This window comes from Ovis canadensis, chromosome 8 (assembly GCF_042477335.2).
Source record: "Ovis canadensis isolate MfBH-ARS-UI-01 breed Bighorn chromosome 8, ARS-UI_OviCan_v2, whole genome shotgun sequence".
NCBI lineage: Eukaryota > Metazoa > Chordata > Mammalia > Artiodactyla > Bovidae > Ovis > Ovis canadensis.
In genome coordinates, this window is record NC_091252.1 from 43187655 (window position 1) to 43200820 (window position 13166).

The 13166-nt window shown below is 35.7% G+C and overlaps 1 protein-coding gene across 5 annotated transcripts in view; it reads left to right on the forward strand.

Moving 5' to 3' along the window:
- HACE1 (HECT domain and ankyrin repeat containing E3 ubiquitin protein ligase 1) overlaps nucleotides 1-13166 on the forward strand; it is a 107145-nt gene that overhangs the window by 8658 nt on the left and 85321 nt on the right. For 2 of the 5 annotated variants that reach the window (XM_069599198.1, XM_069599201.1), the window contains exons 4-6: nucleotides 321-425; nucleotides 6669-6744; nucleotides 12825-12956. In XM_069599198.1, the coding sequence (XP_069455299.1) occupies nucleotides 321-425; nucleotides 6669-6744; nucleotides 12825-12956 (313 nt within the window). The remainder of the gene's footprint in view (nucleotides 1-320; nucleotides 426-6668; nucleotides 6745-12824; nucleotides 12957-13166) is intronic. The other 3 variants (XM_069599200.1, XM_069599202.1, XM_069599199.1) reach the window with 2 other exon arrangements.

Below are 13166 nucleotides of genomic sequence, written 5' to 3' on the forward strand. Positions count from 1 at the left end.
TTTCCCTAAATAAAATTGATTTTTCAATATAAATTTGGCTTCTGGAAGGCCAAAAGTTGAGAGTATTATATGTTTTCTTTTATGTGCTACTGCTACTTTATTTTGTTTCATATGAATTTCTCAAATACTTCATAGATTTTGTAGTAGAATGTGCCATCTTGAAAGTAGAGGTAATTTACTCTTTGTAATAGGAGTTAAATTGTTGGTCAGTGTGGACCCCCTAAATAATGTGTTTAATAGAGCTTTTCGTTTTTTAATTAAGCTTTGTCAACTATGGCTGTATGTTAAATGCATCTGAACTGTTTTTAATATTGTTTTAGTTGTGGATCAGTGGAATGCTTGGTTCTGCTTTTAAAGAAAGGAGCAAATCCTAACTATCAAGATATTTCGGGCTGTACACCTCTTCATTTGGCAGCTAGAAATGGGTAAATATTTTTTCTTGAGTAGCTTAAGTTGGATTATCAGCTATGACATAGGAAAGCACTCTGCCTTCATTTGGTAATTGTTTTCCCCCCAATATTTCCCTTGGGAAGAGGGTCTTGGACTATTATGTTATCCTTTTAAATAACTATAATAATATCAATAATTTATTAAGTAGCCCACTAATATTTTTCTTCTTAAATATATGTTTGTCAGAGTTTATTTTTACTTTTAATGACATTTTTTGAAAAGCGTAATTTTCACCTCTTTGTTTCAGTGTCCTTTTTCCTGCTAGTCTTTTGCCGCGTCTTAACTCCATGACTCCATGACTTATTTTCCAAATTGTTCGGTTAATTTTATTAATGCAATTAAAGACAGAGTAAATATGTTTTACCTAGTTTATAATTATTTGTGAATTAGTGTACTAACTTGTGTGCTATTTTAAACCCTACTGTACTTTTTATGGATTTCTCCTTTTTTATTGAGAATTTCACAGTCACATATGTATCTGCCTCAATAATATTTTTCACTTCTTAAAATTCTCTTGGACTGAGGACCAGACCAAAATGGTTGGAATTATGTTTACAATGAAAATAAGTAGTTTTTGATTCACGGCTTGAGAAACTTTCAGAAAACTTCTCTTTGAAAAATATTTCTATGTGTTTATTCTTTTGATTACTCTGGAAAGTATTTTTCTTGCCTGTTTTGAACTGAAATTCTGCATAGTTAAGGTGGCTGCCTAAGTGAGATAGATATGGGGCTAAAATTGTCAACTTCATCAACGTGAGACCAAATTTTTTCAGATAAGGGTTATAGTGGAACCAGTAAAATAAGAACGATAGTGATATCTAGGTTGGACATGGGAGAGGCATAGTCTTTGACTCTGTCTGATTTGTCCCATTTCCTGATTTAGCATGTGAACCAGTTTAGTTGTTCATGTTTTAAAAGACAATGTGCTGGTTAAACAATTGCTTTTTATAATAATCGGCCGCATTAGGTATGTTGTAGGGTGTCAAAGCCTAGGTTAGGGTAAACAGAATAAATACAGAGTACTGGAGTTGAAAAGAGTCGGACACGACTGAGTGACTGAACAACAACAACAAGAGTAAATCACTGGCTCCTTTGCTGCCCTGATCTCAGGTCTAGATCCATTATCCCATGTGTTGGTAGGTTAGGGACAAAGCTCTTTTTAGAAGTTACATATAACAAATTGTCTCAACAACTGTAAGTGGAAGGACAGGTTGGTGCACAGCAGGGATAAAACGTTTACTCCTGCTGTAATAGGGGACTTTGTCATTTAGGAGACCATTGAATAGTGTACATCATGATTTTATCTATACATTGTGAAGGGATTTCTCTCATCCATCACCTCAAATATTTATCTTTTTTGTTGTTGTTGAGACATTCAATTTGGAGACCATTACATTTTAAAGATGAAAACATATGACATATTATTTCATAATTCATATGGCAAATCAGTCAAGAGAAAAGGAATAAGAGTCCAGAACCCTTACATAGCATCTAACTTGGATGCATTTCATTCCTATAAAGATTACTTTTGATATTCAGTACATAACTATTTTGTTTTTTATTTACTAAATGGGTGCCTTGTACAGCTTAGGGACACCTTGTTCAACTTAAAAGCTACTTGTTCCTGTAGCTTTTGATGGTTTCAGAAAACGTTTTTTGGTGTGATTTCTCTACAAGTTCAAATTTGTCTAGACTGAAGCAGAAGTCATAGGTGAATTCTGCTCCTTTGGCCGGTCCATCTGATTTGTGGGATTTTTTTGTTTTGTTCCCTCATCTGTCATTGTCAGAAAGGTAGAATATTTCCCTTGACCAGCTTTAGAGTTTCTATCTTCAGCCATCAGTGCTGTGTACGTTAGTACTGAATTGCCTTCCTTTCTAGTGGAAGACCCCTTAGGTTGCCTCAGAGCACTTGGATGACTGGTCCCGCTGTCCTTTGGGTTACCATAAACTTATAATTGTTGCAGTATCCAGGCAGGAAGGTTGTTGCTTCCTGTACAAAAGGATCCAGCATTGCTCATGATTATATGAGAATTTTAAAAGAGAAGACTTAAAAATTATTGTGTATCTTTAGGTTGCATATTGGTCAGATTTGAAACATTTTTTCACTATTTTTTTTGAGCTAGATTGTGAGCTCATAAAGGGTAGAGCTCATGTATTAGTTAATATTTTAGCTCCATTCTAAGCAAAAGAGGTGAGCACTTAGTGGGTCTTTTTGATTTACTCAAGGTTATGGAAAATAGCAGTGATGATTGTTAAGTAAGAAAAAAGATGTATTTCTCTCATACTGCCCTGTACCTTTTGCAGTTCATTTTTAGGAGGGGGAGCATTATGTTTTGCTGCTTCTCTTCAACAAACCTCTGCCCTAAACACTTCTTTGGAACCCTTTCCCTGCATAGTCCTACCTAAGTGTTTATTTTGACAGTAGGCCAATGGTCCACATCAGGCTTCTGAATAGATTTTAGAAGTCCCACATTATGGGTGCCATCACACACACACAGAGGCATAATTTAAACAATGTAATATTAATTTTAATAGGATTTTGTGGTCTGTTTCCTCACAGTAATGAAGATTTATTTCCTAAGGTTTTCATAACTGCATTCGATGAAGAAACTTTGTAAACGTTTGAACTTTTAAGTTTACTCAGAGCTTTATTTTCTTCCATTTCTTTGATTAAAATCTGATTTTAGTTGAATTTAACTTCCCTTTAGAAAGAAAGAGTCGTAGCAAGAAAAGTAGTTTGTTTTCTTTTAAAAGGTTTATTCAGTTAATAACAATTATAACTATTATATATACAGAGGATGAGACGGTTGAATGGCATCGCCGGCTTGATGGACATGAGTTTGAGCAAGCTCCAGGAGTTGGTGATGGACAGGGAAGCCTGATGTGCTGCAGTCCATGGGGTTACAGATCAGACACGACTGAGAGGCTGAACTGATAGCTATTATAAGATTGAATAATTAGTAATTAGTTAGCTATGCTTAGTACTGAGTTGATAAAAGAAATGTGATAGGGTATGAAGAAATTTATTATCAGAGTAAATAGTTATTATATTACATGTATTATGTATATTCTCTGTATACCATATGTTATTATATATGTATAGCTTATTTGTAAAGGGTTCCTGGACCCAATTCCAGTGTGTGTATGTGTGTGTGTATGTTGGCGGGGCAGTTGTAGGCTTCATCAAACCAACAAGCAAGTCTCAAATGACAGCAGTTTCCTAAAAGTCAGATCAGTTCTGACACTATGATGTACCTTCAGGTAGAAGCAGATTCTGTTGGTCAAGGGCTCAGTCCTGTAGACCACCCTTCACTTCAGATGCCAGTTGCCAGGTCAGTTTCAAGTAGTTTTCTGACTGACTGGCTACAGATTGGAGGTTCTGCCATCCCCTTCCAACTCAGATTCTTGTCAAGAGTCCAGGTTGTAACTAGTACTTTTGACCAACTGGCTAGAAATCAGAGTTTGCCATGATCCGTTTCTTGGACTTGATTAATTTGTTAGAAGGGCTCACTGAACTCAGGAAGATGTGTTTGTTTACTCACTAGAGTACCGTTTTTGTTTTTTTTTTTTATGAGAGTATTAAAGGATATGAGTCAGTAACCAAATGAAGAGATAGATATACTGGGTGAGGTCCTGAACAAAGAGATTCGGGCATGGTCGCAGGTAGTAGCATTTTGGTTCCCCTCCATGGAAGCTCTTCCTGAAAGGGACAAAAAATTGTCCTTTTGAGTCTATGTAGACATCATTTTATAGTCATTATTGACTTAAATCATTGGCTGTTAGCAGCAGATTCAACCTCTGGTTGCTATCCCCTCCCTGGAGATAGGAGTGGGACTGAAAGTGCCCTCTAATTTGTGGTTTGATTCTTCTGGCAACCAGCCCCCACCGTTGGGTGGCACCCAAAAGTCACCTTCACCTCTCTTCAGGAAAAGAGGCCCATTGCTTTTAATTGTTTAGGGTTTAGAACTGTGAGCCAAGAAGTGTGGATTAAGACCAAATATATAAATAGGTATTCTTGCTGTAAATCACAATATCTGAGTATTCACATTAATACTATATATACTATGTTATATAACATTATACATAATATGCTATTATGTATACCCCATTTTAATTTTTTTATGTATGTATATAATCATTTACTTACCTAGATCATAAACTTTTTCATGCCACAGATTAAATCATATTTTCTTAATTCATTACTGAGCACAGTTAAGCATATACATAAATTGTATATTTTTTATATGTATATATAAACACACATATATACATTATGTGTGTATACATATAGTGTGTGTGTATATCACTTTGTTTCCAAAGCATGAAGTTTTCATTTAATTATTAATGAAGGAGAAATTGAGATAAACACTGAAGAGTGAGGAAGAATGGATCAGACTAGGAGCAAACATTGTGAGCAAAATGACATGGGTAGGCAGTTCAAAAGGCAGCAACATACTATTGTAGATATGTTTCCAAGTAAGATATACAGGTGTCCAGATCAAGAAAAGATGCTTAATATCCCTAATCAGGGAAATGCCAGTTAAAACTACCATGAGACACTAACTCAGATTCATTAGTATGGCTATCAAAAAAAAAAACATGACAAGTGTTGATGAGGGTGTGGAGAAATTGGACCCCTTGTGCTCTGTTGGTGGGAAAGGGAAATAGTACAGATGCTCTGGAAACTAGTTCATTGCTTCCTCAAAAATAAAAATAGAATTATACTGTGATCCAGCAGTTCCACTTCTGGGTATATACCCCCCACAATTTCATGCAGAGTCTCACAGAAATATTTGTATACTTGAATTCATAGCAGTATTATTCACAATAGCTAAAATAAAGGAACCTAACCATCCATTTGCACATGAATGGATAAACTAAATGTGGTGTATACATACAGTGGAATATTATTCAGCCTACGTGAGCGCTAAGTCGCTTCAGCTGAGTTAGACTCTGAGCGACCCTGTGGATTGTAGCCTACCAGGCCCCTCTATCCATCAGATTCTCCAGGCAAGAATTCTGGAGTGGGTTGCCATGCCCTTCAGGGGATCTTCCCAACCCAAGGATTGAGCCCGTGTTTCTCACATCTCCTGCATTGGCAGGCAGGTTCTTTACTACTGGCACCACCTGGGAAGCCCCTTAAAAGGTAGGAAATTCTATATCCATGTTGTATGTGGCAACATGGATGAGCTTTGAGGAGATTATACTAAGTGAAATAAGCCAGTCACAAAAAGACAAACTGTATGATTCTACTTCTGTGAGACATTTAGATAAGGACAAATTGTAGAGATAAAATGTAGAATAGTGGTTGCCAGGAACTAGCAAGAGAGGGAATGGGGAGTTACTGTTTAATGGATGCAGAGTTTCAGAAAGCTGAAAAGTGTTCTTGAGATGGATGGTGATGGTGGTTGCACAATATATGAATATACTTAATATTGCTGATCAAGTGATCAGATGTTAGTCGCTCAGTCGTATCTGACTCTTTGCGACCCCATGGACTGTAGCCTGCCAAGCTTCTCTGTCCATGGAATTCTCCAGGCAAGAATACTGGAGTGGGTAGTCATTCCTTTCTCCAGGGGATCTTCCTGACCCAGGGATTGAACCCAGGCCTCCTGCATTGCAGGCAGATTCTTTACTGTCTGAGCCACCAGGGAACCCTAATATCACTGAACTGTACACTTAAAAATGGTTAAGATGATAAATTTATGTTATGTGTATTTTACTACAGTAAAAAAGCTGAAAAAAAAGTGGGTAAGGGTATGAATAGATAGCTATTTTATTAATTTGTTATTTTTTACAACTCATCTTAGTATTTTAAATATTATACAGTCAAGAATATAGGATATAGCATTCATTGAGACATCATTTTACTCTATCCATTCCCCTTCTGTTAGGCTTATGAATGTCTTACATTTTTAATGAAGATTACTATTTCAAATATTCTGTCAACACTAGAAATTTCATAGCATTTTCAGTGATGAATTTGTCCCAGTGGCATTAAAACCTCATTTTGCCCTTTTAAAATCCTATTATCTTTGAGTCATAGAAACAATTTTGTTTCATATGCTACATTTATTTATTGAAGTATTTATTTAAATATTGCAGATACAGGTTATTTGCTATCAGTTAATATTGAGTGTAGTTAATATTTCAGTAAAATAATTTTCATTTGTTTATTTTTCTAGTAACAGTTGTCTTCACTGTCTCTTTCTTTTCAGGCAAAAGAAATGCATGAGTAAATTATTAGAATACAGTGCTGATGTCAACATTTGTAATAATGAAGGTCTTACTGCAGTAAGTGCTAAGAGTTTTTGTCTGAGATTTTAGAAATACTTTGAGAAAATAATATCAAAAGTAATAGTAATGCAAAGTGTACAAATATTTCTGCAGTTATTTCTTTGTAGTAATTGAGAAGATACAGAATGATTTCAGGTATACTTCTCAGCCAATTTATACATATTGATGTTAAGGGTGAAATATTTAGACTTGATTTGTTCTGAACTCAGCAAAATGATAAAAGTGAGGCATAAGAATGATGTGATGTTTGGTTATGTTGCCTATACTGTCTCCCAACTACTGTCAAAATTCATTGCCTCTAAGAGTCCTATGGGGAAAAAGCAGAAGAATATCAGTAAGAAAAACTGAAGGCAGTGGATGAGTTTCTTCACCCAGGTGGCAGAGTCAGAGTGAGACATGTATCTTCTGTATCCATCTCAGGAAATGGGCGTGCTAATGGGTACAGGGCTTCTTTGGGGGAAATGAAAATGTTCTAAAATTGACTGTAGTGATGATTGCAAAACTCTGAATATACGAAAACCCAGTAAGCTGTATGCTTTAAATAGATGAATTGTAAGGCCTGTGAATGTATGGCATTTTATGTCAAATAAATATACATCTACTTTATGACACTCTTAGCCTGAAAAAAAATAAACATTCTCTTTTTTTTCTTTTGAACTTTTTATTTTGTACTGGGGTGTAGCCAATTAACAGAGCTTCCCAGGTGGCACGGGGTAAAGAATCCACCTGCCAGTGCAAGTGATGCAGGAGACGCGGGTTTAATCCCTGGGCCAGGAAGATCCCCTAGAGTAGGAAATGGTAACCCACGCCAGTATGCCTGAAAGATTCTATGGACAGAGGAGCCTGGTAGACTACAGTCCATGGGGCTGCAAAAAGTTGAAAATGACTGAGCAACTGAGCATACATACACACATGGACGATTAACAATGCTGTGACAGTTTGAGGTGAACAGCAAAGGGACTCGGCTATATATACATGCACCCTTTCTTCCCTAAACCTCTCTCCCACCCATGCTGCCACATAACATTGAGCAGAGTTCCAAGTGCTATATGGTAAGCCCTTGTTGGTTATTCATTTTAAATATAGCATGTATACATGACCATCTCAAACTCCCTAAGTATCCCTTCCCTCCTGGCAACCATAAGTTCCTTTTATAAGTCTGAGTGTCTTTCTGTTTTGTAAATAAGTTCATTTGTATCATTTCTTTCTTAGGTTTCCTATATAAGGGATGTCATATGACATTTCTTTATCTGACTTACTTCACTCAGTATGACAGTCTCTAGGCCCATCTGTGTTGCTATAAGTGGCATTATTTCATTCATTTTAATGGCTGAGTAATATTCCATTGTATATATTTACTACGTCTTTATCCATTCCTCTGTCAGTGGACATTTCGGTTGCTTCCCCTCTTAGCTGTTGTAAACAGTGCTGCAGTGAACATTGGGATGCATGTATCCTTTCAGATCATGTTTTTCTCTGGATATATGCCCAGGAGTGGGATTGCAGTGTCATATGGTAGCTCTATTTTTAGTTTTTAAAGGAACCTCCATACTCTTCTCCATAGTGGCTGTACCAATTTATATTCCTGCTAACAATGTAGGTGGGTTCCTTTCTCTCCATACCCTCTCCAGCATTTATTGTTTGTGATTTTTTTGATGATAGTTATAGTTTTGATTTGCAGTTCTCTAATAATTAGCAGTTTTGAACATCTTTTCATGTGATTATTGGCCATCTGTATGTCTTCATTGGAGAAATGTCTATTTAGGTCTCCTGTGTATTTTTTGAGTGGGTTGTTTGTTTTGATGCTGTTAAATGTCATAAGCTGTGTGTAAATTTTGGAGACTAATCCCTTATCAGTCACAAATATTTGCAAATATTTTCTCCCAATTTGCTAGCTGTCTTTTCATTTGTATTTTTTGTTTCCTTTGCTGTGCAAAAGCTTTTGAGTTTAAGTAGGCACCATTTATTTATTTTTTATTTCCATTATTCTGGGAGGTAGATCAAAAAGATGTTGCTGTGATTTATGTCAGAGAGTGTTCTGCCTTTGTTTTCCTCTAGGAGTTTTATAGTGTCTGGTTTCACATCTAGGTCTTTTGTAACATTCTTTTTACCTTCCTCCTCAGCTTCCAAATTTCTCACTCCACAGTCAACTTTTCTCAGTTATTTTAATAGATTTAAAAATTTTGTTTCCCTAATTCTAAATAACATGCTAGTATTACTGCTTTTTGACTTTTCAGTTTTAGGCATCACCTATTGCCTTTCTGGAATATGAAGTTAAGTGTTTCTCTTTTAGCCTCACCTCCTCTTATCCCATCATGTACAAGCACATTTCTCTCACACCCATCCAGTAGAACTGTAATTTTTGTTAGATCATTTTTCACTATTCTAATTTTTTGGCTAAATAAAAACTGTTCATAGTTAGGCCAAAAAGTTTACTACAGTTGCTCTTTGAGGGTGGGGAGAACGCTGTGTTTTGTGGCATGTGGGTTCTTAGTCCCATGACCAGGCATCATACCCATGTCCCCTGCCCTGGGAGTGCAGAGGCTTAACCATTGGACTGCCAGGGAAGTCCCTATAGTTGCTTTTCTTTCTCTCATAGCATTTTGTTTCTCATGTGATTAATAATTGTATTTTCAAAAAATGAGATACTTGTAGATTCATATGCAGTTGTAAGAAATAATACAAAGAAATCCTCTGTATATTTTGCACAGTTTTCCTCAATGGTAGCATTTTATAAAACCATAGTATAATGTTATAACCAGGATATTGACAGTGATATAATTTATGTTATTCAGATTTCTCCAGTTTAACGTGTATCCACTTTTACCTGTTTATGTATGTTAAGTTTTAGACAGATTTACTACCTTTATAGGTCTGTGTGTCCACTACCGCAGTCAATATTCTTAGTATTTCCAACTCCAAAAAGATGTTTTTTATTTCCTTTTATAACCACACCTTTCCTTTCCTTCATCCCATGCCTAACCCTGGCAATCAGTAATCTGTTCTTCATTTCTAAAATATTGTCATTTCAAGAATGTAATATAAATGGAATCATACTAGGAATGGGCTTTGTGTGCTCATCATATTCCATGGGGATGGATCTTGATTATGTGTATTAATAATTCATTTCTCTACATTGCTGACTAATTGGTGTAGATGTACCACTGATTGTTTAACCATTCACCTGTTGAAAGACACTGGGTTGTTTCCCGTTTGGGCCTATTGGGAATAAAACTGCCATGAACATAGTGTACAGGTTTTTGTGTGAACATAAAGGTTTCATGTTTTAGGGAGTAAAATGCCCAGGAATACAGTTGCTAGGTTGTATGGTAGTTTCATATTTAGTTTTAAAATGCACTGGAAAGCTTTTCCAGGCTCACTGTATCATTTTGTACTCCCACCTGCACCATATGAATGATTAGTTTTCTATCATTCTCGCCAGCATTTGGTGTTGTAACTGTATTTTATTTTAGTCATCTTGATAGGTGTGTATGTAGTAATATCTCATTATGGTTTTAATTTGCATTTACCTAATTGCCAATGTTGAACAGCTTTTCGTGTTTTATTTGCCATCTCTATATCCTATTTTGTGAAATGAGTTCAAGTCATTTGCCCATTTTCTGGTTTTTTTTTTTTTTTTTGAGTTGTTAAGAATTCTTTGTATTTTGGAGATACCAAACCTTTGTCAGGTATGTGACCTGCAAATATTTTCTCTCCATCTTTACTTTGCCTTTTCAAACTCTTAACTGGGTCTTTTGTAGTGTGAAAGTTTTAAATTTTGATGAAGTTCAGTGTATCAGTTTTTACATTTATGGATTGTGTTTTTGGTGTCTAGTTTGGAAACTCTTTACCTTGCTGTGGAGCCTAAAGATTTTCTCTTACCTTTTTCAAAAAGTTTTATAATTTTACATTCTATATCTAAGCCTATGATCTGTTTTGAGCTAATATTTGTCTGTGATGCTAAAGTCAAGGCTCATTTTTTTACCTATGGATTCCAGTTACTCTCGCACTATTTGTTGTAAAGACTACATACTTCCTGTGTGAAATTAGCTTTGTATCTCTCTCAACAATGTTTTAGGCGTCCCTGTACAGGGTTATTTCTGGGCCCTCAGTTCTGTTCCACTCTCTGTGCGTTTGCCATTATCACGTTGTCTTGATTACTCTAGCTATACAGCCTTAAGATCAGGTAGAGTAATTCCTCCCACTTCATTTTTGTCAAGATTGTGTTAGCTACTTTGGTTCTTTCACCCATCCATATAAATTTTAGAATAAACGTGTCCATGATGAAAAACCCTGCTGAGATGTTTTAAATCGGAATTGCATTAAGCCTATAGATCAATTTGGGGAGAATTGATATCTTTACTATGTTGAGTCTTCCAGTCTGTAAACACAGTATGTCTCTCCATTTATTTAAGTCTTTGATTTCTTTCATTAGAATTTTATGTTGCTCAGCTTACAGATCTTGTGCAAGGTTTAAGTGTATAGCTAGATATTTTATTTTCTTTGTAGCAATTGTAAGTAACATTATTTTAAATTTTGCATGTTCCTTGATGGTACATAGAGATACAATTGCTTTTTATGTGTTGATCACATATCTTGTGACCTTGCTGAACTCACTTGATTAATTTAGGAGTTTCTGGTAGACTCCTTAGGATTTTCCACATAGATAATCATATCATCTGCAAATTAAGATAATTATAGCTTTTCCTTTTCAATCCATATATCTTTTCTGTTTCTCTCTTCATTGCAGTTCAGAATTTTGTTTTCTAAATGTGTATTGTCAGTTCTTTACTAGAGTTTCCCTGAACTTTGTAAATATCCTCATAACGTATGTTCACTACCTTTCATCTTGAATAGTTTTGAGGGAGTCTGTTACGGAGACTGCTGATTGATTTCTTGGCTTGCTGTACAGTGTTATTTGGAATATCTCTTCACCATCATCCTGGAGATGCCTTTGCCTTTCTCTTGTTTTGGGTTTTTATTTGTATACCTACCTCGGAGATGCTGCAGGTTCTGTTCCTGAGCATGTTAATAAAATGAATACTGCAGTAAAGCTAGTCACACGGATCTTTTGGTTTCGTGGGTCATACAAAAGTTATATGTAACCAAGAGACACTGCAGGGTGCTTGCTACCTATTCTTGAGCTTTTGGGGAGTTCTGTGATCTCAATTTTCCTTCTTAGTGTTCTCTTTTACTGGCTTAGGGATCATCTTTCTGTTCTGACAAAGCAGACAAAAGCTTCCAAAATGTGTTGCTATTGTGTTCTCTCCTGTTCTTTATCTTAATGTGCATGTTCAGTTGCTCAGTAGTGTCCGACTCTTTGCAACCCCTTGGACTGTTGTCTGGGAGGCTGCTCTGTCCATGGGATTTTCCCAGCAAGAATACTGGAGTGGGTTGCCATTTCCTCCTCCATTATCTTAATAGATCAGTTGTTTAAGAAAAAGTACCCTTTATTGTCATTTCAGTGGTGTGGGAAGAAGTAGGAGCTGGTGCTTGGGTTCAAAGCTATCATTTTAAAACAAGTTGCATGATATATTTTTTTTAATGGAAAAAAGGCAGATGAAAAATGCGTGGACAGCATAAACCAAAGTTATAACATTATCTTTGAGTTGTAGACTTCTAGGTGTTTTATATTTTTTATCCTCCCGATGTATGTTATTTATGTATGTTTTATGCATTATATGTAAAATATAGGAAATAAAGAATATGACCCCTACTGTGTTGATTACTTTTTAACTTATGTTTGTTTCTGGGGAAGGGAAAACTTTTAGTACCTCTTCTCTAGAGATACATACAGTCCATGGTCATCTAAGAAGCAGAGTATTAGTGATCCTCAGTTTAGGATTTTTAATTACTTTGAACATTGAAATGCTTGATTTTGAAATACATGACTGTATAACCTATATCCTGATACATATTTTCCCACATTTAACATATAGGAAAAAATTATATTGGCTTAAATTTTAATCTTTGGTATGCATGTAGTGCTCACAGTTGAGAAATAATTGCATTATTTATTTGCTGTTTTTATATGAAATACTCCTGTATAAATGTTATGTAACTAAATGGCTGTACAGATACACTGGCTGGCTGTGAATGGGCGGACAGAACTACTCCATGACCTAGTACAACACGTCAGTGATGTCGATGTTGAGGACGCGATGGGGCAGACAGCGCTGCATGTGGCCTGCCAGAATGGTCACAAGACGGTAAATTAAGCCTTAAGGACTTTAAGTTGCATGTGTTTTGTTTTTTTTTTTAAACTTTGAATTCATGAAAAGCTTTTTGCTGTGCATAATTGGAAACATAAAGCAAAATCTTAAAACATTTTCTGCATCATGTGCACTTCTGATTAGTATATTCTTTGTGGATAAAGGGAACAGAAAATAGTGCTTTAAAATATGTTTAATGTAATTTGG